This window comes from Thalia democratica, chromosome 9 (genome assembly GCF_965202585.1).
Source record: "Thalia democratica chromosome 9, ktThaDemo2.hap1.1, whole genome shotgun sequence".
Lineage (NCBI taxonomy): Eukaryota > Metazoa > Chordata > Thaliacea > Salpida > Salpidae > Thalia > Thalia democratica.
The window spans coordinates 32341230-32368500 of record NC_139173.1 but is presented as its reverse complement, the minus strand read 5'-3'; the positions used below and the strand labels follow the sequence as shown (position 1 = coordinate 32368500).

The following is a 27271-nucleotide window of genomic DNA, read 5'->3' as shown; positions in this document are numbered from 1 at the left end:
ACTTGACAACTAAAAAGAAACCTTAAGTTTAAAACAATCACAGTTGCCAAAAACCTTAAATCCTTGTAATTTGATAAAAATACTAATGAGTTTTAAACAATATTTACATGTTATATAATGAAATCTAGATTTGATACAAAAATCCTATAATATATGTTTTTTTTTTTTTTTCAGTTAGAAATTTGTTTAATAAAATAGTATTTATTGCAGCTTTTCAATACAATTAAACTTTTTGAAGCAGTTTTTACCTTAAGTTAACTTTTATACTAAAAATAGACAAAAATCTTGTACTTTAAAACCTGAAATATTTTTGAAAAACATCTGGAAACCGTGGTGTATTTTTCTATACACTAAAACTTATAAAGTAGTATTTTAAAATTTAGACAATTTGATTTCAATAACTTTATATCAGTCACATTGATGTATTTTAAGACTAGTTTGTATTTTTGTGTTACTATGTTGTTCTATTTGAATAAACATTGTTATGTAATTAATCAACTTTTTACATTAAGGGCATAGGGGGGGGGGTAAACACCCTTTTTTGGTTTTTGATCTTATTTTATATAGTTTTTACTAAGCTATAAGATGCTTTTTACAGATTTATAAAATTCAAAATAATTTTTGAGGTATAGCCGGTCAAAGTTGGAGGCAGCAATAGGATCCTTATGGGAGGCGCAAACTAAAACGGCAAATAACTAGAAATTACTAAAAATCTATCTCCTCCTAGGTTTTTTGAGATAACTACCTCAAATTTTCAGGAAATGTTCCTTGCAGTATTTAGAAAATTCTGTCGGAACAGAATTTTAAAAAAATAAAAAACAAAAATTTTATAACAAAAAAACAAAAAAAAACTTTTTTTTGTTTATTTTTTATATAAATTTTTTTTTTTTTAATTCCTTCCAACAGAATTTTATAAAAATATCAAGGAACATTTTCTGAAAGTTTGAAGTAGTTATCTAAAAAAACCTAGGAGAAGATAGATTTTTAGTGAAATAGTCTATTTTTGCAGTTTTAGTTGGCGCCTCCCATAAGGAACCTATTGTTGGCTGTTACTTTGACCGGCTATATCTCAAAAATTATTTTGAATTTTTTAAATCTGTAAAAAGCATCTTGTAGCTTAGTAAAAACTATATAAAATAAGATCAAAAACCAAAAAGGGTGTTTACCCCCCTATACCCTTAAACTTTCAACTGCAACAAATTCTTTTTACTGTATATGAGTAAAGTAAATCAGTTTTAAATCAACTTTTTAATAGTCAATAATAATTGAATAAACATTTTTTATGTTTGGGTAGCATTAGTAAGGGATAAGAGTATCTATAAAAAAAGAATAAAAATAAAATTTGTTTTTATAAATGTGTTGAAAAAATCTATATAAAAAGAGATCTAAAAATAGTTGATGAAAAAATATCTAATATGTGTTACCCATGGGTTTTGAACAACTATGGGAGTCAGGTTTTAGTACAATAAACCTCTAACATTTACTGTTTTTAAATTTCAAGTTGAAAAAAACTTAGTTGACTTATAACATGTTGTATATAGAATAGAACAAAGTTCAAAAAGTTTTTAACTAGTTCAAAACATTGGTTTTTAAAAGTTATAATTGATCCAAACCAGTGTTTCCCAAAGTGGGCCAAGTGACCCCCTAGGGGGCCATGACAGATACTCAGGGGGCCATGAGCAGTAAAGGAGCGATAGGGGGGAGCATGAGGCCATAACTTGAAACTTACATTAGATATGCTTGAGTTGCAGATGTAGAGCAAAAAAAAAGGTCTTATGTGTATTTTATGGTAGTTTAAAAACTTACACTAGATATTCTTGAGTTGCAGATGAAGAGCAAAAAAAAAAAGGTCTTATGTTTATTTTATCGTAGTTAATGAGTAACCTATATGTTGAAGGGGGCCATTGCTTTTTCAAACTCTTTAAAGGGGGCCATTTGCAAAAAAGTTTGGGAAACCCTGATCTTAACTTATTTAAAAAACAAGTTTTTGATTAATCTATCTTGTAGTAAAAATTTTTTGGTCATTAAAATGTCAAGATCCCATAGGTTTAATATTGCTCTTTGCATAAGTTTCCTACTTTTCAAAATATAAAATTAGTTTGATAATTTTGCTTATTTTGTACATTTTCAACGTAGTTCAAAGTAATTTTTAGTATCAGATAAAAGTTAGAAATTTAAATTTGTTCTATGTGTGAATTGAAATAGCAAACAAGATTCTTTTATAAGAATTACATCTTGTTTTATTGGTTTTTTAGGCTAAAGAATTCAATATTTCCAAAAAGATTATCTTGCATAAGTTAAAATTAGTTTTTAGCAGGTAATAGTATTGACAATAATAGCCTCACTTTCAACCAAAATTAGCTATGCGTGTTGTGCTCAAAAAAATTAACATGTACAAAGTATATAGCACTAAAAAAACACGGTAATTGAAAAAGTGTAAATAAGTAATAAGTAAATTAAAAAAACAACACACTGATTCTCCTATTTTGTCTGCTGTAGATTCTTTAGTGTTGTTTATTTTTTAGTTTTTGTGGATAGAAGATCAGGGTTGCCACTCGGTCAGGAAAAGTCAGGAAATCAGGAAAAGTCAGGAAAAATTTAAAAAAATGACAAAAGTCAGGAAAAGTCAGGAAAAAATGGGGGGTTTTGAAAAAAAGTCAGGAAAAGTCAGGAATTTTAATAAAATTTAAAAAAAAAGTCAGATTTTGTCAGTTTAAATTTACAAAATTCTTTGTTTTCCAAAGCCTTCAAATGGTAAAAGTTAATCAAAAGTCCTTTAAAGTCGGAAAAAAATTCCAAAATTTTCCTAGAAGTTTACAAAAATATCTTATTTAATTTCCAATACCTTCATCTGGTATAATTTAGTAGAATATCTTTTATAAAACTGCAAAAATTTTCTATTAACATATTGAACAAGTACCCTACTTGAACAAGCAGATTTTGTAAGCTTTTTAGTATTGATGATCTGTAGCAAGGACATTTCAATAGTGAAACTGTGATATATACACAAAAGTTTATCTACCATAATTTTAGAATCAAAGTGTTTTTTGTTTAAGTAAACAGTTGAGTTCTTTATAACTAAGCAGTTGGTTTAGTATTTTATGTAACAAGTTAATGTGTCTACTGTACCTCTTTATAATTTTTTCAAAGTTGTTTAAATTTATAAAATAAGTTATAAGAGGGGTATTAGTGGCTGATAGTGCCATCAAAATTTGACCAAGCATTATTTTTTTTTTCATTTTTGGAAGTTAGGTCCAAAGAGTAAATGTCCTGACAGCAGGTGTTACCGAGTCGTAAGGGATGCGGTGGCTGATTATCTTGTCTTATTGAAGATGCATTTCTTTAGTTATGTAGCATCTCTCATGCAGCCTTTTTTGACACTACACCAGAGTACTCAACCTATTGTTGCCTTTATGCATGAGGACATTTCGTGCTTGGTGATTAAATTGCTGTGTATTTTTATGAAAGACCGGATAGTTTCGAACCTCAGCCTTCCCAAGTTATTCAAGATTGAATTGAATGATCAAGCTTCCCTGAAACCTGCCCTTGATTTTGGTTGTGCAGCATCCAATTTGCTTTCAAATTTGAGGAAAAGAGACCTAGTTGAGGAACAAAAGATCTTAAATTTTAATACGAAATGTAGAGTATTTGGTATAAAATCTGTTGAAAGTCTCTGGAGTAGAACGTTTGTTTATCTAGATAAATTTATGCTAGGAAATGCTAAAAAAATGTGTCTTTTTTCAGACAAGCTGTGTTTATAAGGTAATTATACAAGTATTTTGCTGACAGAGCTGTATATTACAAACATCAATCATACACAGATGGTTCAAGTGATGTACTGATAGTTTGATAACTGTTGTTTTTAACCTATATTAAAACTTGATTGAAAGCTTTATATAGTTTCAAGTGTTAGATTATATATTTTAGAATAAATTTTATTTAAGAGTTTGATTTAGAAAAGTCAGGAAAATTTTTATAAAAAGTCAGGAAAAAGTCAGGAAATTTTTCTCAGCTTGATCAGTGGCAACCATGGAAGATTGTTTTTTGTTGCAACTAATCAAGAAGCGCCTCCATAAAACTTTCTCCAAATCGTTTTCAATTATGCACAATGTGTTTATGTCATAATTGGCCACATGTAAAAAAATCAGCTAAAAGTTCAAAGGTTGCCAGTTAAAACTGTTTAATATATACATTTGTCCTAAGCTTGAGTATAGTACCCAAATTTGGTTGCCATATTAAAAAAACACTAAAGTTGAATATGTAAATAAATTTTACCTGTTTTATATGTAATTGTTGTAACATATCCACTACATTGTATAATGATTTAAATTTGGATTAAAATCTCTATAATACAGAAGATGGAAATTTGATTTATTGGTTCTTTATAGGAATATTTATAGCAAATATAAAAATTTTTTCTATCAATTTTTCAGTTTTTCCCTTAGTAAATACCAGTTAAGAAGAAATAAAAGAAAATAAAATTTATACATTATTCTGACAACAGTCAGTGCCAAGGTTAATTTTTTAACAGAGCAAAAGGTGTGGAAAGGTGGAACATTTTCCCTTGAAACTATAAAGATTTAATTGAAATGCTACAAATATCAGTAAAATTCAATTACTTTTGATTTAAAACAAAAGAAAAAAAATATGATACTTAATCTCATCTAAGTAAACTACTGATTATTTTATTTATATCATTAATTATTTTATTTCCCTATGCTTCTAGCCAACAGACTATCAATTTACTTTTAGTAATTTTGTAAAAAATGTGTTATGTCTTTAAAAAATGATCTGTTTAGTTGTATTTTCTTATAAATGTGCATTTACCATTTATTTTTTGTATATACCAAGTTATTGCCTTTTATTTTAAACAAATAAGTTTAAGCTTATAAATTAGTTCTTGGTAAATTTGATTATGTATAATTTTATTAGTTATGTTTTTTTTAATTATCTTAAAATGGTGAATTTTTATTTTCTTGTGTGTTCTGTATAGGTAGCTAAAGTTTTGATGCCTGAGTCCAACATTGCACAACATAATAATAATGTTAATCTCAGGCTAGTTTTAAAAATTTTATAAACTTCAAACTAGTTTCAACCACTTTAAATTCTCAATTTTATTATTAGGTATTTAAGATTTTTTTCAGTTTTAGGCTCTCACTACTTTTTATTTCAGTTTTCTTATAAACACAGCAGGGTTGCCAAAAAACCTGAAATCCTTGAATATTACAATTTAGGCAAAAAAAAAACTCGAATTTCAAACAAAAACAATAAACAACCTGGAATTTTAAACAATTTTTTGTGCAAAAAGATGAAATTTTAATTAGCTATGAAAAATCAATCAGATATAATTGATAAATTAAAATTTTGTATAAAAAAAAAAACAAAAAAAACAGTTTTTTTTTGTTTTGTTGTTATAATTTTTTTTTAATTTTGTTCTGATAGAATTTTCTAAACATTGCAAGAAACCTTTCCTGAAAGTTTGATGTAGTTATCTCAAAAAATGTAGTAGGAGATAGATTTTTAGTGATTTCTAGTAATTAGCTGTTTTAGTTTGCGTCTCTTGTTGCCTCCAATTTTGACCGGATATATCTTATGAATTATTTTGAATTTTTAAAATCTGTAAAAACTATCGTGTAGCTTGATAAAAATTATATAAAATAAGATCAAATTGTGAAAAAAAGTGTTAAACCATCCTATGCCCTTGAACTTAACTTTAAACTAAAATAAACCTAAAAGTGTGTACTTTCAAAAACCTAAAGAGAAATCAGAAATCTTGGAAGAAATTTTTGAGAAACCAGTGGCAAGTTAGTTTAGCACACCAGCACCAGTGGCAAGTTACATAAATAAGCAACACAAAAAAAAAAGCTTTCTAGCTTTTACCACTGTCGCTCATTTAAGACAATTTTTCACCTAAGAATTAATTTTTTAACTAAAAATGAACTGAATAACTTCTTTATAAAAAACCTGAAGGAATTCAGAAAACCATAAAGAAATTTTCAAAAAACTTTAGGGTTTCCTGAATAAAAATTGTTTGTATTATATAAGTTTTATTTGTTATAAAACACAGTTCAAGTAACATACCAGTATATTTTCAATACTTTTATACCATTTAAGACTTTAAATTTAATTTTCATACTAAAAGTAGAGTAAAAACTTGTACTTTCCAATACTTGGATAAAAATTCAAAAAAACTTTTGACTATTTCTTTGTAACTCAGACTGGCTTTTTTATTTACTAATAAAAATAATTACAAAATTCCAGGCTTTGAGTCTGATGACTTTCTTTATTATCTTTTTTCTTGTCAAGCTTAAGTTATAATATGGAATAAGGTAATAATATGTAAAGTATTTTAGTTTTTAAACTTTAAAATGAGTGTTTAATGTAAAATTTCTAGCTTTTATCATAAAGCCCCCATTAAAGAAATAAGAAAACCTAAGGCCCCTTTCACAAAACTTCTTAAAAATTAGTTTTAAAGGCCCCTAAGACCTTTTTTTGTCAACTCAAGAATATATAAAGTTACAAATTATGGCATCATGGCCCCCAACTACTCACAGTCCCCTTTTTTAGCATACGGCCCAATTTGGGTAACCCTGGCTCAGTGTGATTTGCTATAAATAAAAAACTATCAAAGTTTACAATTTTGAAAATTTTCAAAATACTAAAACAAATAATTTCATAAATTGGTGAACTAATTATATGTTCTAAATTAGACATTGATTTTTATCTAATACATACTTTATATTATGTTTTCATTTATACTTACTTTTTCTCTTTTAATTAGTTTGTGTTAATAATAAGAACTGTCAAAAATAAAACAACATTACTTGGCTAAATACAAATTTAAAAACAAAAATGTTTTTGCTGATATCAATTTTCATTTAATATGACATAATATTTACAGCAGTACTTTTAGACAAATAAAATCAAAATGCTGTTCAACCAAGCACTCAGGACTTTCCTCAAATCTGCAAACGCAGCCCAGCAACTTGCAAGGAGAAACATGGGATTGACTGCCATCGCTTACAACAAAGTCGACCCCATTCAAAGGATCTTCCTTGAAAAGGTTGGTGATGTACTTTTAATATTATTGAGAATCACTTTGCCATTTTAAAGCATTTCAATTAAAATAGTTGTTATGTAAACAAATACTTAAAATTTATGTTTAGTTTCATTCTTTAATTCAAGCTCTACAAGTGTTTTTTGTAAGGCAGTTTGAAGTTGATACTTGCATATTCAGTTTATATATAGCAACACCAAAATGTTTTGAACCCTTCTAGCTCATCTTAGCATCATGCTTGCATTAGATTTCAGTATTAATTTAGTGGTAAAATTAGTTATGAAAATGTTGTAGAAAAGTATAATTTTATTCTTGAGCATTTGATATTGATTAATATAAGTATTTAAAAGAAATTTAACTAGTTTAAATTTTTTATTCTTATATTTTGTTTTATCAAAACTAGTTCAATGCTTGTTTATAACAATTGAATTGGTAGTCTTAAAAAAAACTTTGCTTTTATTTATTCAATCATGAAAAAATATTTTAGATAAACATCATAGGTTATTGAAAAAAAAATTGCTTTTAAAACTTAATGTAGTTTACTTATATTTGTTCCCTAATCGGTTTAGTTTTTTTTTGGTAATGATATTTTGAAATATATATTTATGTGCAATTCACAGTTGCTACTAGTTTCTCTTGTATAAAGTTTCTTAAAAGCTAAACTAAAATTTTTACCTAAATAAAACTTTCACTAAATTTAAAGCTTTAACATTTTGCCCTTGATATTTTTATTTTTAAGTAGGTTAAATTTTGGGTTTTCTGGCAGTTTTAAATTTTTGTAATATGAAATAACTTCATAACGTCCAAGACTTGTCAAAATAAACTTAAATAGAAGATACAGTTCATTTATTACTTATCTGATTTGTTTAAATTTTTAATGCAAGTTAATTTTATTTTAAAAATTTATTAAAACTTATTGAAAAATTTTTATAAATAATTTTGGAAAACTGAAATTATTCAAACGACACCTTCGAAATGTTTTGTATTCATTATTAAGGTTGCCACATACAAACTAAAAGTGTTTAATATATTATACCAGATTAATTTATTTTGTTTCAGATTTTTTGAAAAACTTGGTGTTTTATTCTTTTCTCATACTATTACTTTTTTATAGATATAAAGTTATTGTGTTGTAGTTATGGTTTATTTAAAACCATATGTATTAAACATTAGTAAGCAAAAATAAAAGTTGCTCCTAAATAAAAACTTGAAGTATGATTAGCTTTAGTTTAGTTTTTGTATAATGTTAAAGTTTCAATTATTCGTTTTTGTAAAAAGTTTCAAATGCAAAGTTTCAATATTTTAATGATTACTTTTCTCATTAATTTTTCAGATTCACTAAAATTCTACCTATATTTTTATTTTTTGCTCTCAAAACCTCAAACATACAGGAAATATTCCTAACAGTATTTAGACAAATATTGTAAATTTTAAATTATTTTGATTAAAAATTTATTTTATTTCTAATCTAGATACTTATTTAAATTATATAAAAAAAAAAAGAAAACATTTTTATGAAATTATTATAGATAATGGATTATGAGTAAAATATTTTTGCCCTTTTTAGTTTGCTTCTTCCATAAGTAAACTATGAAACTAAAAATTTGAATGTTGCTCAATATAAATAGTTTTAAACTTACCATTATTTATTATTCAACAGTTTTTTTAAGGGTCAGGTACATCAAGATTCAATATTAAGTTTTCAAATTTAATTTATTTGTTTCTATATGTAGATACCATTAATTCCCTTGATTAAGTTTAAGTCTAACTAATAGTTTTGAAAGTATCTAAGCTTATTTAATTTAATGAATGATTAATTAAATTGCTGTAATTTTAAAGAGGTATATTTAGTTTAATTTTTTACCTAAGATAATCTTTAACTAATTAAAATATGGTAACCAAAGTTTTATATTTTAACTTTATCCAGCTTAATAATAGTCTTTCTCCTTAAGTTTGAGTTATTCTAAAAATATTAAAACTAGGTTTTTGTAAAACTATACTTGCGAAATATTTTATATTAATTCAATTAGCTTTTTATAACATTTTCAACAATTATTTGAATATTTTTGTTCGTATAGAATAGTTATCTAAAAACAAATATGTTTGGCCAAGACAGTTGTTTGATCTGTTAAAATTATCTTTTTTGAAAACTATTTCTTAGTATAAAAGTTATGAATATAATTAAAACAAAACTAAATAAAAAAAATTGTTGATAAAGATCAATTTATATCTTCATGAAAATTTAGTAATGTAGTTTAAAAAAGTTAAAATATAGATAAATGTCAATAATTATAAACATAGGAAAGTTGTATCTTAAATTGCGTATAAAGCTGCTTCAGTTTTAATGGCATCTACTTATTTGCGAACCGCTTATTTCCAACCCGCAATCAAATCCCACCCGGTCAAATGGGAGAATCGTTTACCGACCAAGGGTTAGGGATAACGGTGGTAGTAAAAAATAAATAAAATTAAAACAAAATGTTCAAAAATGAAGGAGTAAATAAACGAAAAAAAAATGATCGCGGGTGGGAGTTGTCAGTATACCACTTTTTTATATTCTAAGCTTAAAATAAAGTTTTTTTTTTATTAGAAAAGTCTAATGTTTTGAGTAGTATTTTTGAGAACGTATTGTTCTTTTCCCTTCAGGTTTATCAAAATACTTAGAAAACATTAAAACAGGTGTATTTATTTTGTATCAACTTTAATTTAGTTTCAAGTAAATTACTATATGGTTTTCTTGTATTATTTTAAAATACTTACTTGATAGTAGTATACTTTGTTTAATACTTGTTTTTTTTTTGTGCTGGCTTTCAAAATAATAACTGATGTGTTAATATAGTTTTTTTTTTTTAACAAATGTGTTACTAAAAGCCTAATACTTTCGAAACTAATACTGCAATTCCATTTTTATCTCATATTATAAAAAGAATAAAAGCCGTAAATTTATTAGATACATTTATATTATAACATTTGTACCTGAAGATTTGTAAAGCAGTGAAACTGAGGTAGTACTAATTAAATGTTTTGTCTTATTGTTGTCGGTCACGTTTGTGTTTGAGCACTTTTATTATTATCCAGAGACTTTTATAGTTTATCATATTTAAACTTATTATATTATAACATTTGATTAGAAAACGAAAACCAATAATGAAATTTTAAACATGTTCAAAGGTTATTCTTTACTTAGTTTAAGTTCTCATGTTCTTACTATGCATGTTAACACAGGAATTTTTTTTAAGCAAAATAATTAATAAATAATATATTTCATAGGTCCAAGAGTACAAGGAATTGAGCGAGGCCAACGGCGGTGGTCCGGTCCACATCGACGACGAATACAACAGGAAGAAAGCTGAGGCCATCCAGAGACTGGCCAACGTGTACCAGGTTGCTTAGTAATAAAAATATTGATAAACGGTAGAAGCAATTCCCCGCTCAAAAAATTAAATTTGACCCCAAAAATTACATATTTTTATGATTTTTGACTTAAGTTATTTATATTTACTTATTTACTAAAATATTGGCTAACGTGTACCAGGTTGTTAAGTAATAAAAATGTTAATAAATAAACCCTAGAAGCATTTCATGTTGGGGAAATTTTTGTTTACTCATGAAAAATGATAATGTTAAAATTGTAAAAGTTGCGTTTTTATGAAGTCGAAGTTTCAATATACTTACCAATATTCATCAGGGTCTCGTTTACTTTAAAACTTGTAAATGTATATGAAGATAGTTAAAATAATTTTTAGAGCAAATTTAAAGGCTTTCATAGTGTTAGCTTTAACTATAAAGTTTTTTTTTAGTCTGGCATTTATGTTTAAAATTGATGCGGTCTAACAGTTCAGTCTAATACTTATTATTAAATTATCAAATAGTATTATTAAAAAACTATAATTTTATTTTCTAAAAAATTTATTTTTTCAATTATTATGAAATTTAAATATTTTATCTTTTATTATGACTTTTTTACTTGTTTATTCAATTAACAATAAATAATTGAAATTTAATATTATTATTTTGATTTTGATATATAAACCTAGTTTAAAATTTCTGCTGTATAGTTACTACAGTTATAGCAATTTAATTTTCTATTTTTCTTAAAAAATCTTCTTTTCTTTTGAAAAATTATCATAAATATAGAACTTATACTAATTATTAATAATATAAGTAAATGTACTATTTATTTTAGAAGTTAAAAATTTATAATATAATAAATGTTTTATATAAATATTATATAGCCATTTATACATAATCAATTTTAGGTCTATCTTATTTATAACACTTTTATAGAACTGTTGCTTTGTTTCACTAGTCATTTTTGTCATATAAGAAGTATTTAACTTCCTTTTTTTTTTGTCTTGTTGTAGTCTTTAAATTAAAAAAAATGTCTCAATTGAAACTTGTTGTCTTTTAGAAGCTTAAGGTTTGTACTTTCTTCAACTTTTTATTAATTACCAAAAAAATAAATTGTTAAAAAACGGTTTTTAAAGTTTTATCGATTTTCTTATTTTTATTCCAGTTTCGAGAAACGGTGTATAAATATCTAATATTGTAAAGTGTTGCAACACCAAATCTACAAATGATTAAAGCTCAAATTTATTAATTGTATATTAAAGTTTTTCTATATAATTCTTCTGTTCAAAGGTACACAAACTTGAATAAGTTAATTACGCATCAAACACATAAATTTTGCTGTCAATTTTGTCAGAATTTTTTATTTATGTTTCATTTTGTTTAGGTTCAAAGACCCAGAATCTTTCTAAAAATTTAATAAACAAGCATTGTAAATGTTCACAAACTTGATCAAACTTATGCATTAACCACATTAGCTTAAATTTTTCTGTTAAGTTTATCAAAAGTTTTATATTTAATATTAATTGTTTAAGGTCAAAGACCCAGAATCTTTCCCAAAATTTAATAAACAAGCATTGTAAATGTTCACAAACTTGATTAAGCTTATGCATTAACCACATTAGCTTTTTTCTGTTTTATATTATCAAAAATTTTATGTTTGATATTAATTTTTTTTAGGTCAAAGACCCAGAAGCCTTCCCAACATTCACTTTCGAAGAACCAGATTTGACCCAAGACGATGTCCCAATGAATTAAATTGTACTTTTAATTAATTATGTTATTCTAGTAAATAAATATTTTCCACAATTATTGTTAATAAATGGTCTAAGGTGAAACAAGTTTCAGATGTAAGCTTATTTTTGTTGTTTTATAAATATGTTCAAAATATAACAAACTAAATTTTTTTTTGAACTTACAAATAAAAACAATGTATGGTAAAATTAATTTCAAGAGTTTTAAATATTTTTAAATCTATTATTTAACAGAATAGAGGTTATGAATTTTGTTATATTTTAAAGTATAATTTTTAAATTATAACCTACGGAAACTACTAGAATTTGACAATTTAGGCAAAACACCTGGAATATGAGAAATTTTGAGAGAATTTAAACAAAAGTCACAAAAAATCCTGGAATTTTAAGCTTTTTTCACATGTAACAAAGATGATATGATATGAAAAAAATCCATTTTAGAGATGTAAAAAAACTGTATCATTTTTTTTCTAGTTAAAAATCACATATAAAGTAGCTTTACATTATCTTTTGAATGTTGTTATACTACTTAACACAGCTTTAAACTAGAGTAGACCAAAAAACTTTTTTTAAAGCATGGAAGAAATTTACAAAAAAATGGCAATCCTGACAGTTAATGTAGCTGACGTTGTTTGATACAGAGCGATGTTTTCTTGGGTATTCTTGATTTTAGTAAATCCTCATAATAAATTTTAGATTTACTTTAGCTTTAAAAAGTCTAACGTTCTCTTTAAACTTGTGAAACATAGACTACCTTCTAAAACACTTTTTATCAAATTAATATTTAAACGCTTCTCCATAAAAAATATTTGAGTTATTTTTCTTAAATAGATGATTCGTTTTATGGCGATACTACAGGATTATTTTTAATAAGTTAATGCACACCTTTTTGGAAGTAGTTTTTTGTAAGTAATACAGTCATTGTACAGTGAGCCTACAAATAAGAATTTTTTTTTTAGTGATTTTCTGTCTTCTAATAAAATTTTATAAAATCCATCTAAAACTAAAGTTAAGTAAAATTTTGTTTATTAGTTAAAGCAAATATATCATCAAAGATAAGTTAAAGTTTGCTTTACAGATAATAAACTAAATTTACATAAGGATATTTTAGAGCTATCTTAGTGTCATTATTGCATATAGACGTTTAATTATACATAGTTCTGTAGAATAGTGTAATTTTCTAAAAAGTAGCTACACTGGTACTTAAAACTTGAATTTGTAAATAAATTAAAAAAGTTTTTGAACGTGGATGTGAAGTAAAAACTTAAACAATCAAAGAAAATGTTTTCGAAGCTTTCTAATTAAGGCTTATATCATACAAGCTAGATTATACGGTATTTATGTTATCTTAAGTTTTAAAAAGCTGTGACAGGAAAAATTTGAGTAAAGATTTTCGAAACACAACTTAAACAATTTTTTAAACATGTAAAATTTTACTTAAATCCATTTTCTCTAATTAAAGTTTGAGTTGTGAAGATGTTATTGTGTGTTAAAAAAAAGAGATTTTATGTATTAGCTGTGCATAGAAGATTTTTACTTGAATTGTTAAATCAGGTTTTCAAAATGAACTTCTTACTAATTTCTTTCATTTAATTGCATGTTGAACTATATCGAAAAAAATTTATGTTGACAATATACAACTAAAAGGTTGCGTACATTTCTGAATGTTTTGTAAAACATATTTTTCATTTAAAATTCTAGGTTTACTTTTTCTTTAATGGCTAAATATATTCTGTAGTAAAATAAAATCAAAGTATTAACAAAAAAACGTAAAATAAATTAATCCTAGGACCTAGTGCACGTAAAAACCTTTTGGTTATCGAGTCGTACACTACAGATACTTTTACATCTTGTCCAGGACATCTTTTTTGATAAAGTCTTATATTATAAGTTTCTATAAACAATGTATGTAAAGATCTTACATGTTATTTAGGAGCTACTATTTTCTGAAGTCAGTTATTCGAAGTTAGTTATCATAAGTTTTTATTGCGTTTGTATATACATATTAATTTTCTAAAATATTTATAAATTCTGTGTTTAAATGTATTTGATAAAATCTAATAGTGCTGTTTAAAAAAAAAGATAACTTTTAAAAATTAGATATGCTATAACGAATATTTACTTATCAGTTGGATAGTTTTAAATGCTTTAATTATATAATTACAAAAAGATTAAATAGTTTAAATATATTGCTTATTAATGTTGTTATTTCAAAGCCCTGTTAGCATAGTTGTAAACTTCTTACTTACTGATTTTGATACGTTTTGATTTTTTAGGTTTACTAATGCTGGTTCTAATATATAAAACTCTTTAATTCTAGATCAACTGTAAATTACTTATTTCAAAACTGTTTAAATAAAAGTTTAAAAACTTAATTAACTTTTTTTTTAGAGAGAATATATAGACATCTTATAATGTTTCACTATTATTTTGGGAATACTGTAAATTAATAACTAAAAAACTGTTCAGAAATTTACAGTCGAAGAGATATTAAAATGTACTTATTCTATGTATTAGATACCTTTGTCATCATAGTTTTTTAAAACAGAGTTGTTTTTTCTAGTAGATGTGTTTTACAAATTTTTTAAAACGAATGTTGACGGGCAAGTTGTCCATAATTGTTTACACTACTCTAAGAAACTAAACTAAGGGGTGAATGTCTATTACCTAGAAAACCATTGGTTATGAATAGAAAAGTTTCTCATAAATAAAGATTGTTGCTTGCAAAAGGGCGATTGTGCGTGCTTAATAGAAGCTTTGCAGAACATTGGGAAGAAAAAAAATACGGACAGTGATAATTAAAATTTTCTTTCAAAGGTTACTCTTTTACTATAAAACTTTTACCTACAACTTAGTAGTTTTTTCTTTTTAACATAAAAATTTAATAGCTCCTTTAAGACTAAAAACATTAAAAGTCTAAGTACAAACACATATCACACTTTCGAAAGACTTTTTTATTCAACTTAAAGTTCTTGAAAACAATATGATTTGTTAACTATCAACTAAAGCCACTAACAGATTTGTAAATGGTAGTTTAAACTCAAATCTGCAATTTTTTTCCAAACAAGTAACAATATTTACGTTGCTCTGTTCTTAGTGTAAAAATTTGTTTAGATATTATATTTTCTATCTGTTAGTTTTTTTTCATACTTATACAAGCTATGATTGTAAGTTTTTATTACAGTTTTTTTTTAAATAACAGTTAAAGATTTCAACCTATTGCTTAAGAGAATAATATAACTTCAAAGATTTTAAGACTTGTTGTAAATCAATATTTCACTCAAATAAAGAGAGATCATCAGTTAATAATAAAATCTTACAAACTTTGTTTGAATAAGATTTTATTATCACTGATGATCTTTCTTTTTTGTGTGAAACATTGATTTGAAAATAAAATCTTAAAACATTGGAAGCTGTAAATTTTATATAGTATTTACATTTAAACATTTCCATGGTATAACAACATTAAAAAAATTTTTTGATGTATCTTTTAGCAAAATTTTTTAATGATACAAAACTACTTTTACAAAAGCTTTTCTTATCTTATCAAAGTTCCATTTTTTTACATGTTATTTTAAATTCCAGATTTTGTTCGAAATTACAGGTTTTTCGCCTAAATTTTCTAATTTCAGGTTTTTTGACAACCCTGGAAAAAGCTACCTGCAAGCACGTAAATGTCGCCCGTAAATTAAGAATTTGAAGTTACACTAAGCATTCAAACTGTAGAGTAAAAAAAAGGTTTTACGTGTACACTATACATTCTTATGTTTAAATGTAAAGCAAAAACTGTAAATACATTCCGCAATTTTTTTATTTTTCTAATTTCACTGGCGACTACCAACTGCTTGCCGATCCCTGATTTAACTTGACAAGCTCTGATCCATAGTCACATATGTATTTTGTTTAATCTAAACCACTAATTTTCTTTTCATATATTAATAAAAATTTTATTGTTGATATGTATTGACTATTATAATTAAAGTAAAACTAGTCGCGTAAAAAATGTAAAGTTTAACAATATATATTTTTCGAAATATCGTGTTTTTAGAAAAATTTGGCAAAACTACTGGTATCTAGCGAATAAAACAAAGTTAAATAATAAGTTACCCAAATACATATATGGAAAATTAAAAGAAAATATTAGATGCTATAAAATATATCAATTTAATATTTTTTTAATAACTCAAACTGTGGCAAATTGTAACTTTGTAAAGTAAAAAGACTAAAGTTTTCGAAAACTAAGGTTTTATAGTTTCAATTTTAAAAATACTAAGTAAATAGTATTTGTACCTAGGAAGTATAAAATATAGCTATCAACTTAATCACTTAAATCAACAAAATTTAAATTTTAAAACTTAACCTCAAACTATTAGCACATCTAAACAACAACTTAAATTTGTTCTCAACTTTTGTTTACAGGTATAAGTTACGCTGTTAATAAAAACTAATCAGTTTGTAACTTAAATTATCACCCTAGGTTAAAATTAAGTTAACTGCTCTAGCTGTTACTGAAATGAATTAAGATGTAACCAAATAACTTTAAACTAATAACAAACTCTAGCACCACCGTTACATTTTACTGTGAAACAATAATAAATACTAGCTACATTTTTTATTAAAAAGAAGATAACGAAATAGATAAAGAAAGACTAATGAACGTCTGATCATAATACAAACATATTTATCTTAATTTACCTTGTTGAAACGAAAAAGCACTAGTTAGTTTAAGCAAAATTACTTTTGGCACTCTTTAATTTAAAGCATTATTCTTAATCAACCATATATACAGCTTAATAATTCATGATTATTTTATATATACCCGTAACAGACTACTTACTTATAACAAACATAGTGCTAACTAAAATACCAATAAAAAACTAAATGAAAGAAGCTGACAATGCAAAACTATAGTTATTTAGAAATCAATTTAGTTTCACTTCCTAGATATTGATAGTCTGAGAGTGACAAAACAACTGGTTGTCGGCCATTCTCGCAAACGTTTCGTAGAAATGCAGCAGCTCACCGCGGTACTTTTTGCAAACTGCAACACCAACTTGCATCAGCACCCCGCAACCAATCCTCCTCAGGTCCACGGTTTCAAGCTGCTCGTCCGTCTTAAGCGCAGTCATTTCCGCTCGGTAGGCGTCGCAACGTAGATCTAGCAACTCGTAGAGGATTTTTTTCTTCTCAACGAAAACAGGCAGGTTTTTCAGCAGCTCGAAAACGTCAAAAAACACGTCGATGAGCTTCGTCAGCTGCGAGCTGTAAGTTTTGTATACAGTTTTTAAAGTAATGAACTGGTCTAGAAGCAAGACTCCACATTTCGTCCCACGGATTCCCATTGCTTTTCTTTCCATTTTTTCAAACTTCTCGCTAAACTCAAACCGCTTCAGGTACTCGGATAGGTCAGATAACCTTTCCGGTATTTCCCCTCTCGCGACTGAAGGCTTGACTTTGGCGATTTGTTTTAAATCATCGACTAGTGCTCGTAATTTTTTGTTCAAAATATACGACAAAAACGAAACCCTTTTGAAATCAATTACTTCTCTCGGCGTGTAAAATTTCATCTCTTCGTTATTTTTAAACATTTTATTTTCTAAATTAGATAGTTCTTTCCTATAGAGCGAATACAAGAAAGACGAAGACATTTTTCTCCAAAGTTCAGTGATTGTACCAAACTGAAAATCATTCTTTTGTTTAAGATTACTTTTCACTAAAGCACCAAAAGATAAGATGAAATAATTGTATTCATTGAAACATTTATTTTGTACAGATTGTAACGTAACAAAGTCTAATGTGTCATAAGAGTTTATAGAGAGTTTATCAAGGTCCTTCACCCCTTTGTGAGGGACTAAGCAAAAAAGGTTCTCTGCTTTCACATAGTGTACTTTAAATGATGGCAAAGATGACATAATTATAAAGAAGCTGAAAAGGTGTTACACCGATGAAATTTTAGAAACTAGAACTGTTATCTTAAAAAATTTTTTGTACAATAGCGTTAATAAATTTACTTTGGTGTTATCATTTAAAATTAACGTTTATAAAACTAAAATGGTATTTGTACAGTACATTTATACAATAACAATTTTTCAACCTGAATTTGAAACTACTTTTAACATTGTTTTTATAACCTTTGGAATTTTAAAGTAACCAAAATTCAATTTATTAAAAAAAACTTTTTTTTTTCTGTCAAACGTTGAGAAATTTTTTGACAAATACTAACCTATATCTTTTAAACATTTACTACGATATTATATGTTATTTAAATACTTAAATTAATCAGTTTTACAAAGTACTGAAATAAAATAAGTTGACTTCAAAAAAATAGTACACGATGATATCAAATATCAAGAATTTTAGTTGACAAAGTAATGGAATATCATGTCTTATCTATTTTCAAAAATGAAAAAAGAATGAAATGTCTAAAGAAAAGTAATGAATTTTATACTAATAACATATTCATATTTTACTCTCGTTGATATAATAAAACATTAACACTGGTCTAGTTAAGTTTAAAATTATGATTTTATTAAGTATCATTTACAGCTTTATATTATATATTTATGCTTTTAAAATGTTAAAGTAAATAAATTAAAACTGTGGTAACAATAACAAAACAGACTTAAATTTACAGTAAAATTTTAAGATCTGTTTTTATACGAACCTAACTCATTCCTATATTGCTTATACTTAAAATTATATTCTTAACATAACAATACATTGTTTCAGTTCTTACTTTCATTGCTTGAGATTTTCGAAAAAATTTTGTAGAAATGAATCAGGCCATCACACACACCTTTGCATTCCGTTATGCTGTTTTGCATCTTAATTACTAGTTTTATCGCAGCAAAACCTTTAACAGTTAGCTCATTAATTTCTTCGTTGTTCAAAAATACTTTATCAGCCTTGTACTTCAAGTCGACGAAATCATAAAGAACTTTTGCCTTTTTGCGATAAAGCTTCGAGTCATTGAGCAATTCGAAAACGTCATAGTATGCAGACTCCAGGTTGTTTAATCGCGATTTGTACTTTGTCCAAACGTCTACAACGACCCAATAATTTTGAGGTATTTCTAAGGATCTGCTGTTTACACACATTTTCAACGCTTTCCTTTCCATCTCTTGAAAGCTTTTGCTAAGCTCAAACTGCTTCAAAAACTTTGGGAGCTGTGATAGCTCGTCAATGACCCGCCACTTCGAAATGCTTGGTTGAACTTTCGCAGCTTTTTTCATGTCGTCAAGTAGTGCTCGGCGTTCTTCCAACATCACATACTTCAAAAACAAAAGTCTTTTTTTCTCAATGAAAGTTACTTTTCCGTTTGGTAGTTCTTTAATTTCCTTACTGTGAAGTGAACAAGCGTAAGATGAAAAAACAGTTTTCCATGCTGATCTGAACATTTCCTCCAATTCACTATTACTCGTCAACAAAGAGTGAAAAATTTCCAAAATATTTTCCAACTCTCCTTCCAGTTTATTACTTAAAGATTCAACCCAACAAATGTCTATTCTGCTGGAAACTCGTTTGAAATCTTTCATGCCTTTGTGCGGGATCAAGTAGAAAAGATCCTCGGCTTTGACGTGATAAATTCGCATTTGGAACGTTGACATGGTTTTAAATAAGACCTAATAAAACTTCATTAGATAAAACTAGTTATAAAGTTTTTAAGAATATTAAACAACAAATGTATTTAACGACCAAAGTATACATAAAACATGCAGCAGCAGCTCCCATCCAGTTGGTTTTTTTTTGCATGGCTGGCAACAAGTTTCCAAACGATGTCAAACAACTAGAACAATGTTCATGTAAAAATTAAATACTCAAGGTATATTCAGGGTGGCCACTGGTTTTTTGGAAAATTTCTTCCAGATTTTTTAAGGTATACACGTTTTTGGGTCTTTTTTTGGTTTAAAATTGAGTCTAAGGTAAAAAAAATGTGTTGAATAGTATACAACATTCAAAAGATACTGTAAATTACTTTAAATATTTTTTTATGAAAATATTTTTAATGATGACAAAAAAATTATAAATATGATAGATTTTTTGTACCAAATTGAAAAATACTACTTAAGATGTAAAAATTATTAAATTCTAGGTTTTTTTTCAAAAATACCAGGTTTAGTGACCACCCTGTTTATTTTAAAGATTAAAAAGGCACCAGCTCAGACAATTTTTATAATAATAAAACTGATGAAATTAATACGAACCAAGTCAAAATGTTTATATCATACTTAAGTATACTAAAGTTTTATATCGATCAGTTGTTTGTAATAATAAAAATAAAACATTTTTTAAATTAATCTAACATAATAAAAATTCTTTTGCTGAATTACTAGTTACTTCCGTTTTTAATTAAATTTTTTGTTTTCAAACCTTATTGACAGTTTTATAAGTTAAGTCTTATGTCTTCTTAAATGTTTACCATACTGTTTTCAGTTTTATTACTAACTGATGATCTCTTTTTTTGAATGAAACACTGTTTTGAAAATAAAATCATAAAATAATTTAAATTTAATCTATTGTACAAAATTTTAACTGCATTTTTTAGATGTAGAAATGTCTTGTGGTTCAATATGTATCCCAAGTTCAGTAAAAGCTACTAATTAAAACACAAATTGTATTCATTTCAGAAATTTTCAACTGTTTATATTAACTACAAAATTGAATTTATTACAATTTTAATAAGTATTTCATTATTTTAAAATTTAAATAACATTAAGAACTTAAAAAAACTTGACTTAAAGAGTTTTTATCTCGATTTTTCCTGTTATAGAAGGTAGAACAAGGTGACCACACATCATTTATATGGTGATCAAGTTACTCACTCTAGTAAAATTTCACACTTTTTTGTATGGGCTTAATATAATATAATGGGGTAAATAAACATGGTAAAATAACCTTAGTTCTATAAATGGTATGGATAACAAAATCATCTTTACTATTGGAATACTTTATGTTTCTTATATTACTAATATCATTAAAGAGTTTATTTTTATGTTATTTTTAATGCATTTTTTGTTACAACATTTCAGTACGTTGATGATGGACATGCCTCATTGGTAAAATAACTTCAAATAGATACTGCATTTTTTTTTAACTAACACAAATTTTAACAGTAATTTTTCATTGTAGCTCTAAGTTTACTAATATTTGTGTTCACCTTCTGTATATTCCAGATAACAAATGTAAGAAAGCAGTTATCACAGTAATGTGATACTAATCCTCTTTTTTTTCTAATTGAAAAGTTAGCATTTTTAGTACAAAAAATTTTTTAATTTTAGAAAAATATTAATCTAAACAGTTTATATACACACAAATTAATGTGAGAAAATGTATTTATCTGCTTTTATCAAACAGTCAAAGTTTTAAAAGGTGTTTTATAAAGTCTAAGACTTTATATAAATATCAAATAAAAGGAGATTCAACGAAATTTAAGATTATTACAAATTTGTCCAGAACTTATCATAGTCATTTTGTTGCAAAAAATATTTAAGGTAGTATGGTTTTATAGGTACATTGTAGTAATATAAAATGTAGTTATCTAATAACTAACTAGTATTAGAAATTTTAATAAAAAGTATTTTGTTTATCAAATAATAAGGTGGCCACTAGTTTTTGAGAAACTTCTTCCAGGTTGTCTGAATTTCTTCCAGGCTTATAAAAGTACACATTTTTGGATTTATTTTCAGTTCAAAATTATCTTAAAGGTGAAAAACTGTTTTAAATAGTATAAAAATATTGAAAAAATAGTTCAAATGTGTTTTCTAAATAAAAAAATTATTTTGATGACAAAACTTTTTCATTTACATGATAGATTTTTCATGTCAAATCAAAACTTTTTTATTTAACATATAAAAAAATTGTAAATTCCAGGTTTTGTGGGCACCTTGAAATAAGGAAAATTCATGAAAAATTTAAGAAAATGCCTAAATATTTAATTTTACAGATTTCGAATATATATTTTTTAATCCAAGGTTTGAAAAGAAAAATCAAGAATTGAAAGAATTTTTTTGGTTAGAAAACATTTTTGTTGATAGAATTGTAGTTTTTTTTAATAAAATGTTTTTAGCTGAATCTGTATTCACTATATTTTTTATTAGATTTTAAAGTTTACAAAATTTACCAAGTTTATATTTATAATAAAAGGTTTGCCAAAGATTTTTTGAAAAAACTTTCCAGGTTTCCTTAATTTTTTCTAGATTTTGATTGTACAAGCTTTTAAGTTTATTTTCAGTATAAAATTAATTCAAGATCTTACTTGGTATATGAGTATTGAAAAGATGCTGTGATGCCACTTTAAATGAGTTCTATAATTTAATAACAAATTAACAATACAGAAAAAACCTTTTGTATCTGATAAAGTTTTTTATCTAGTCAAAGTTTGGTTTTTTATAAATAAAGATTGTTTAAACTTACAAGTTTTTTTGTCTATATTGTCAAATTTCAGGTATATCCAGGTTTCTAAGTATTTTAACAACCCTAAAATAAAATTAATTATAAAGCTATCATATATGAATTTAACAGTAGGGTGAGGACAGTACTTTCTTACATTTATCTAATTTTCCCAGATTTTTGAAGGTTATTGAACCACTTACTTAAGCTACTGTTCATTTTTATTCTCTACTTACTTCTAATAGGAGTTTATAGGGATACTTTTTAGAACTTTTAGAGTTTCTAAACTTTTATCATGCTGTTTTTAAAGAGTTTGCTATGCCAAGTGTATGCTACACTAAGAATAAATCCATTAAGTTTTAAAATAAACTCAATAATATAATGAATCAGTTCAGTTTATGGTCTCTTAGGCTAGCTTTTTTTTATGCTTCAAAGAGTGACAAGTTTTTATGTTTAGTTAGTTTATAATTTCTCTTTTTTTCAGTTAAGTTACACGTCATATAGTAAAATTTAGTTAAATAACTGTGACAAAACTTAACAGTTGTTGAAATGAAATGATAGTGTTAAAATGAAATAATATTAGTATTGTATTATAGATTATAATAAAAATTCAATGAAAGTAAAAATAACTATTTTGTCCAAGTTTTGATGCTGAATGGTACTTATTGTTATTTTATCAAGCTTGTCACTGTTTGAAGAAAAAGCCAGTCTGAGTGTCAAAAGTACATCCTGATTCAGTTTGTTTAGCTATCAGTTAGTAAAACAAGTTTTAAAAAATATTGTGCCAGTATCTAACAAATTTACTGTTAATAAATTTTGTGAAATCTTTGAAAGTTACAATAACAACAAAATATTAAATTTAAGTTCAGCCTAATGTCTTCTTATTGTTTACCATATTTTTCTAGATTTTATCATTAACTTATGATCTCTTTTTTGAGTGAAGCATTGTTTGAAATAAAAATCTTAAAGTATATGAAGTTACAAAAAGATAATATTAAAAAAAAACATTATATTAAGGAAAATAAAAACAATAAGCATGAGTCAGCCTGAAGTTTCAATTAACCTGCAAAAGATTTAAACTAACCTGTTTTGGCCTAAGTGTGTGGCATCTTTGCTTTGGACTATAGTTTATTTACCAAAAAAAGATATACATCTTTGAACTCATATATACAGGCAATGGGGTTGTAACATATATTAGTCATTACACAACAAATGGTGAAAACACAAAAAGTGCTAACTAAGCAGATAAATATTGTTAAAAAAATAATTTATATGTATCAATAGTACCTCAAAATGTATTGATACCTGTGCTAAAATGATAGTCATATAATTATTTGAGTAGAGTGAACACCCAGAGTAAAGAAAGAATTTTACTTCATAGTTGGTAACATATCTGATATTTTGTACTTAGTTCAAACTAACATCTCACTTTTGGTAGGTTCTTCTATTTGTAGTAACTTTATAAGCAAAAGCTTTACTTTATCCTGTCAAGTTTTCATCTGCATACTTCAGGAGAAAAGAAAGTTCTAGATACTTTAGTGTTTCCCAACAAAATATAGTAATTTACTATATGAGTCAGTTGAATCAATCTATTTAAATTTTTTGCAACTTACACTTTACGTTAACATTTACTTTATACATGTTTTAGTTTAATAGTTTTTAAAAAAATTAAAATTTATTAATTACTACTTAAATTAAAGCCGCAAAAATTGTTAACAAGCACCATGACTTAATAAGGTAAAAACTAAAAACGTTTTTATTAATATAGTTTTTAGTACACAACATTTATATTTTCGTTAGGTAAGGTAACATCAAATAAAAAACCTTAAACTATCTCTTCGTAATTTAAAACTATAATTTATAATAGCTTCAGCTAACAATATCGGCTTTATTATGTATTTTACCTTTCTTTAAGGTAAGGGTAGGCTAGGCAATTATGATAAACGAGCCAAAACTAATGAAAAAAGTACTTTGCTGGCAAAAGAAGTTATAAACTTCAATAATAAAATAAAGAGCACAATTTACTTACATGCAAACAAGATCTCGGTAAGCTTTAAAATTATTTTACATAATTTGTTTAAAAATTAAAAAGCACGCCACAAACTGGAAATTTTTACATGGAAATCCGCCTTTTATTAGTGGCATAAATTCTTATTATAACTCCATTTCGGACGATAGCTAAATAAGAAGACCTTAACATCTGTTTTAAAATTTAAATTGTCTCTACACTTTGCAACATAGTTGTCGTTTACAAGTTTGAGAATCTTAAAATATTAGCTTGTGTGCTTTCAGAGCACAGCAGCTAGTAAACATAACGTTTAGAAACATAGCAGCTTAACTTTTTTATTTTAAAACTAAGTTTCTGGTACGAGCGTGAGCTTGGCTTGAATGGCCTTTTTTGTAATTTTTTTTACCAAACTTTAAAACCAATTTTTTCCAATTTCTTTAATGCTAACTTAGAACTTTTTTTTATTCTAAAGAGCGTTTTTTTTTTTTTTTGCTTAGCTTTTCACAATTATTTTTCATCGAATTAGGGTTTTACCTTTGTAGTTGGGCCCCTTTAAAATATTTTTATCACTTTGCAACGTTTTTCTCCCAAATTTTTTTTTTAAATGTTTTATTATTAAATACTTATTAAATAGAGTTTTATGACGTTCTTAATTTTTTTCTTTCAAAAATTTCTTTTTTATAACATATGCTTAAATAAATTTTTCAGAAAAGTTCCAAATTTGCACGGTTTTGTTTTTTTTTTTTACATGGTTTAATAAGCAAAACTAAATTATTTTTTTAATAAGTTTTATTTTTAACAGACTTGTACAATTAGTTTTTATAAAGTTATTATATTTTTTTCTAACTTGTCATTATTTTTAAAATATATGACCCATACAAATTTTACCTAATTTTCTTGTTTACGTAATTTGAGGGATTTCTCAATCAAATGTTAAGAATTTAGGTAAAACTTAAAGGGTCATATATTCTACAAAAGTAAAACCCCAATTCGATGATAGTTAATGTGAAAAGCTAAGCAAAAGAACGTTGTTTAGAATAAAAAAAAGTTCCAATTTAGCATTAAAGAAATTAAAAATAATTAGTTTTAAAGTTTGGTTAAAGAAAAATTACAAAAAAAGCCATTCAAGCCAAGTTCACGCTCGTTTTTCTAATTACTACTACATGAAGATCTAAGAGTGAGAAAAAAAACATATAAAATATTATATAAAAGATATATTATAAAAGTATATTAATATAATAATAGTGTGTAAGGTTTTCAGTCATGAAATGTTTAAATTAAAACGTAAATTTACAATAACTAAAATTTTACATGTGTTGGTTTTAAGAAAACAAATAAAGATATCTCAACTACTGGAGGAGAAATAATGAATTTATTCCTTCAAAAATTTATTTAACAAACTAAATTTCGGTCAAAGATCTCGTCAGTGCTTAAATAAATCTAAAAAAAGATATGTGACAGTCATGGAAAATAGCTTTAAAACAATTAAATTGAAATAAAACCAATTTTTTACTCAAAATTTTACTTAAGAAACTAAATAAATCATATTTTAATGTTAAGATTGAGATTTAGGTGAATTTTGAATTTTAGTTAAGTTTTTAAATCAGTTTAAAAACAATAATGATAATAATAAAAGCTGTATGTAGCTTTCTTTTTTCTTCTAGTTAACTTACAGAGCAAACGTTCTTTAAGCAAAAGTTTTATTAATAAAGTGAGCTTAAAATTGAGTTGAATTTAATGTAGCTTATTTTAATAGTGACGTAACAATTAAAAACTTAAACAATAACTAAAATATTAAAACCCATAAAAGTAACCACAAATTTATAACATTATCAGGTTTTTTAAGCAAAACTTATAATTACATCAAAATATGATAGCTGAATTATTGATTTATTTCAAACGAGTGAAACATTGTTTTGACGATAAATTTTAAAATTTGAGTTAATATACTTGTTGTCCAGTTTATATATTTTTGCAATTATTTATTCAAATTAAAACAAATTAAGATATATGTGTGAAAGTCTTTGTTTTTTAAAATAAAAGGATTTATAAAACCTTTTTAAATAAGTTTTGGTTTTCCTCATTTTAGCTTAAGTACCAAACGTAAGTAAGTGTTTTGAAGGTTGAATGGTTAGTAGCTTGTAATCACTCAAGCAATTAAAAAATTGATGAATCCACTAACCCAACAAAAGTACCTGTAATGAAAATATATTGTGTAAGTTAACATTGTGATGAAAAAAACAAAAATGTGTAAAAGTTTATGAATAAATACAACAGAAGAATATATTTATGTTGAAATAAATACCTTTACAATTTATAATAATCTACATGCTCATTCAACCAAAGCTAAGTTTTTATAACATGATTATGAAATATAGACACATACAACTGGAATGAAAATAAGACTTAATAAAAGTTATTGGAGAATGCAAACTAAGTATTAAAATTTATTACTTAAGAATATTTTGAAAAAGTAATCAACTTTTTTTTTAAATATATGTGTAGGCCATAGGTTTTGATCTTGCAACATTAAGCTCAAGAGCTTTTAAAGCCATCATTAAGACCCCTACGCCATCAGGCCACACTCAATTAAAAAAAAAATTATAATACACCTGAAATTACAAGAAATTAAGTTTTGGGATGCAGCTTGTTGGTCGTATTTTTGTGCCTAGACAGCAGCCTGGATATTGTTGCACCTTACATGCAATAAATTAC

At 25.7% G+C, this 27271-nt stretch overlaps 1 protein-coding gene across 1 annotated transcript; it reads left to right on the top strand.

Annotated features, from left to right (window-relative positions):
• Positions 1-6905: 6905 nt before the first annotated feature.
• Positions 6906-12252, top strand: LOC145844443 (ATP synthase peripheral stalk subunit F6, mitochondrial-like). The gene is made up of 3 exons (XM_082951843.1): positions 6906-7063; positions 10328-10441; positions 12086-12252. Exons 1-3 carry the CDS (start codon positions 6929-6931, stop codon positions 12161-12163), a joined length of 327 nt encoding a protein of 108 aa, XP_082807969.1. The 5' UTR covers positions 6906-6928; the 3' UTR covers positions 12164-12252.
• Positions 12253-27271: the final 15019 nt, after the last annotated feature.

What these genes read in the sequence shown, in the direction of transcription:
- LOC145844443 (XM_082951843.1), top strand. Translation starts at nt 6,929, where the DNA reads ATGCTGTTCAACCAAGCACTCAGGACTTTCCTCAAATCTGCAAACGCA. An exon ending in AAAGGATCTTCCTTGAAAAG is followed by an intron (nt 7,064 to 10,327) that starts GTTGGTGATGTA and finishes TATATTTCATAG; the next exon opens with GTCCAAGAGTACAAGGAATT. An exon ending in GACTGGCCAACGTGTACCAG is followed by an intron (nt 10,442 to 12,085) that starts GTTGCTTAGTAA and finishes AATTTTTTTTAG; the next exon opens with GTCAAAGACCCAGAAGCCTT.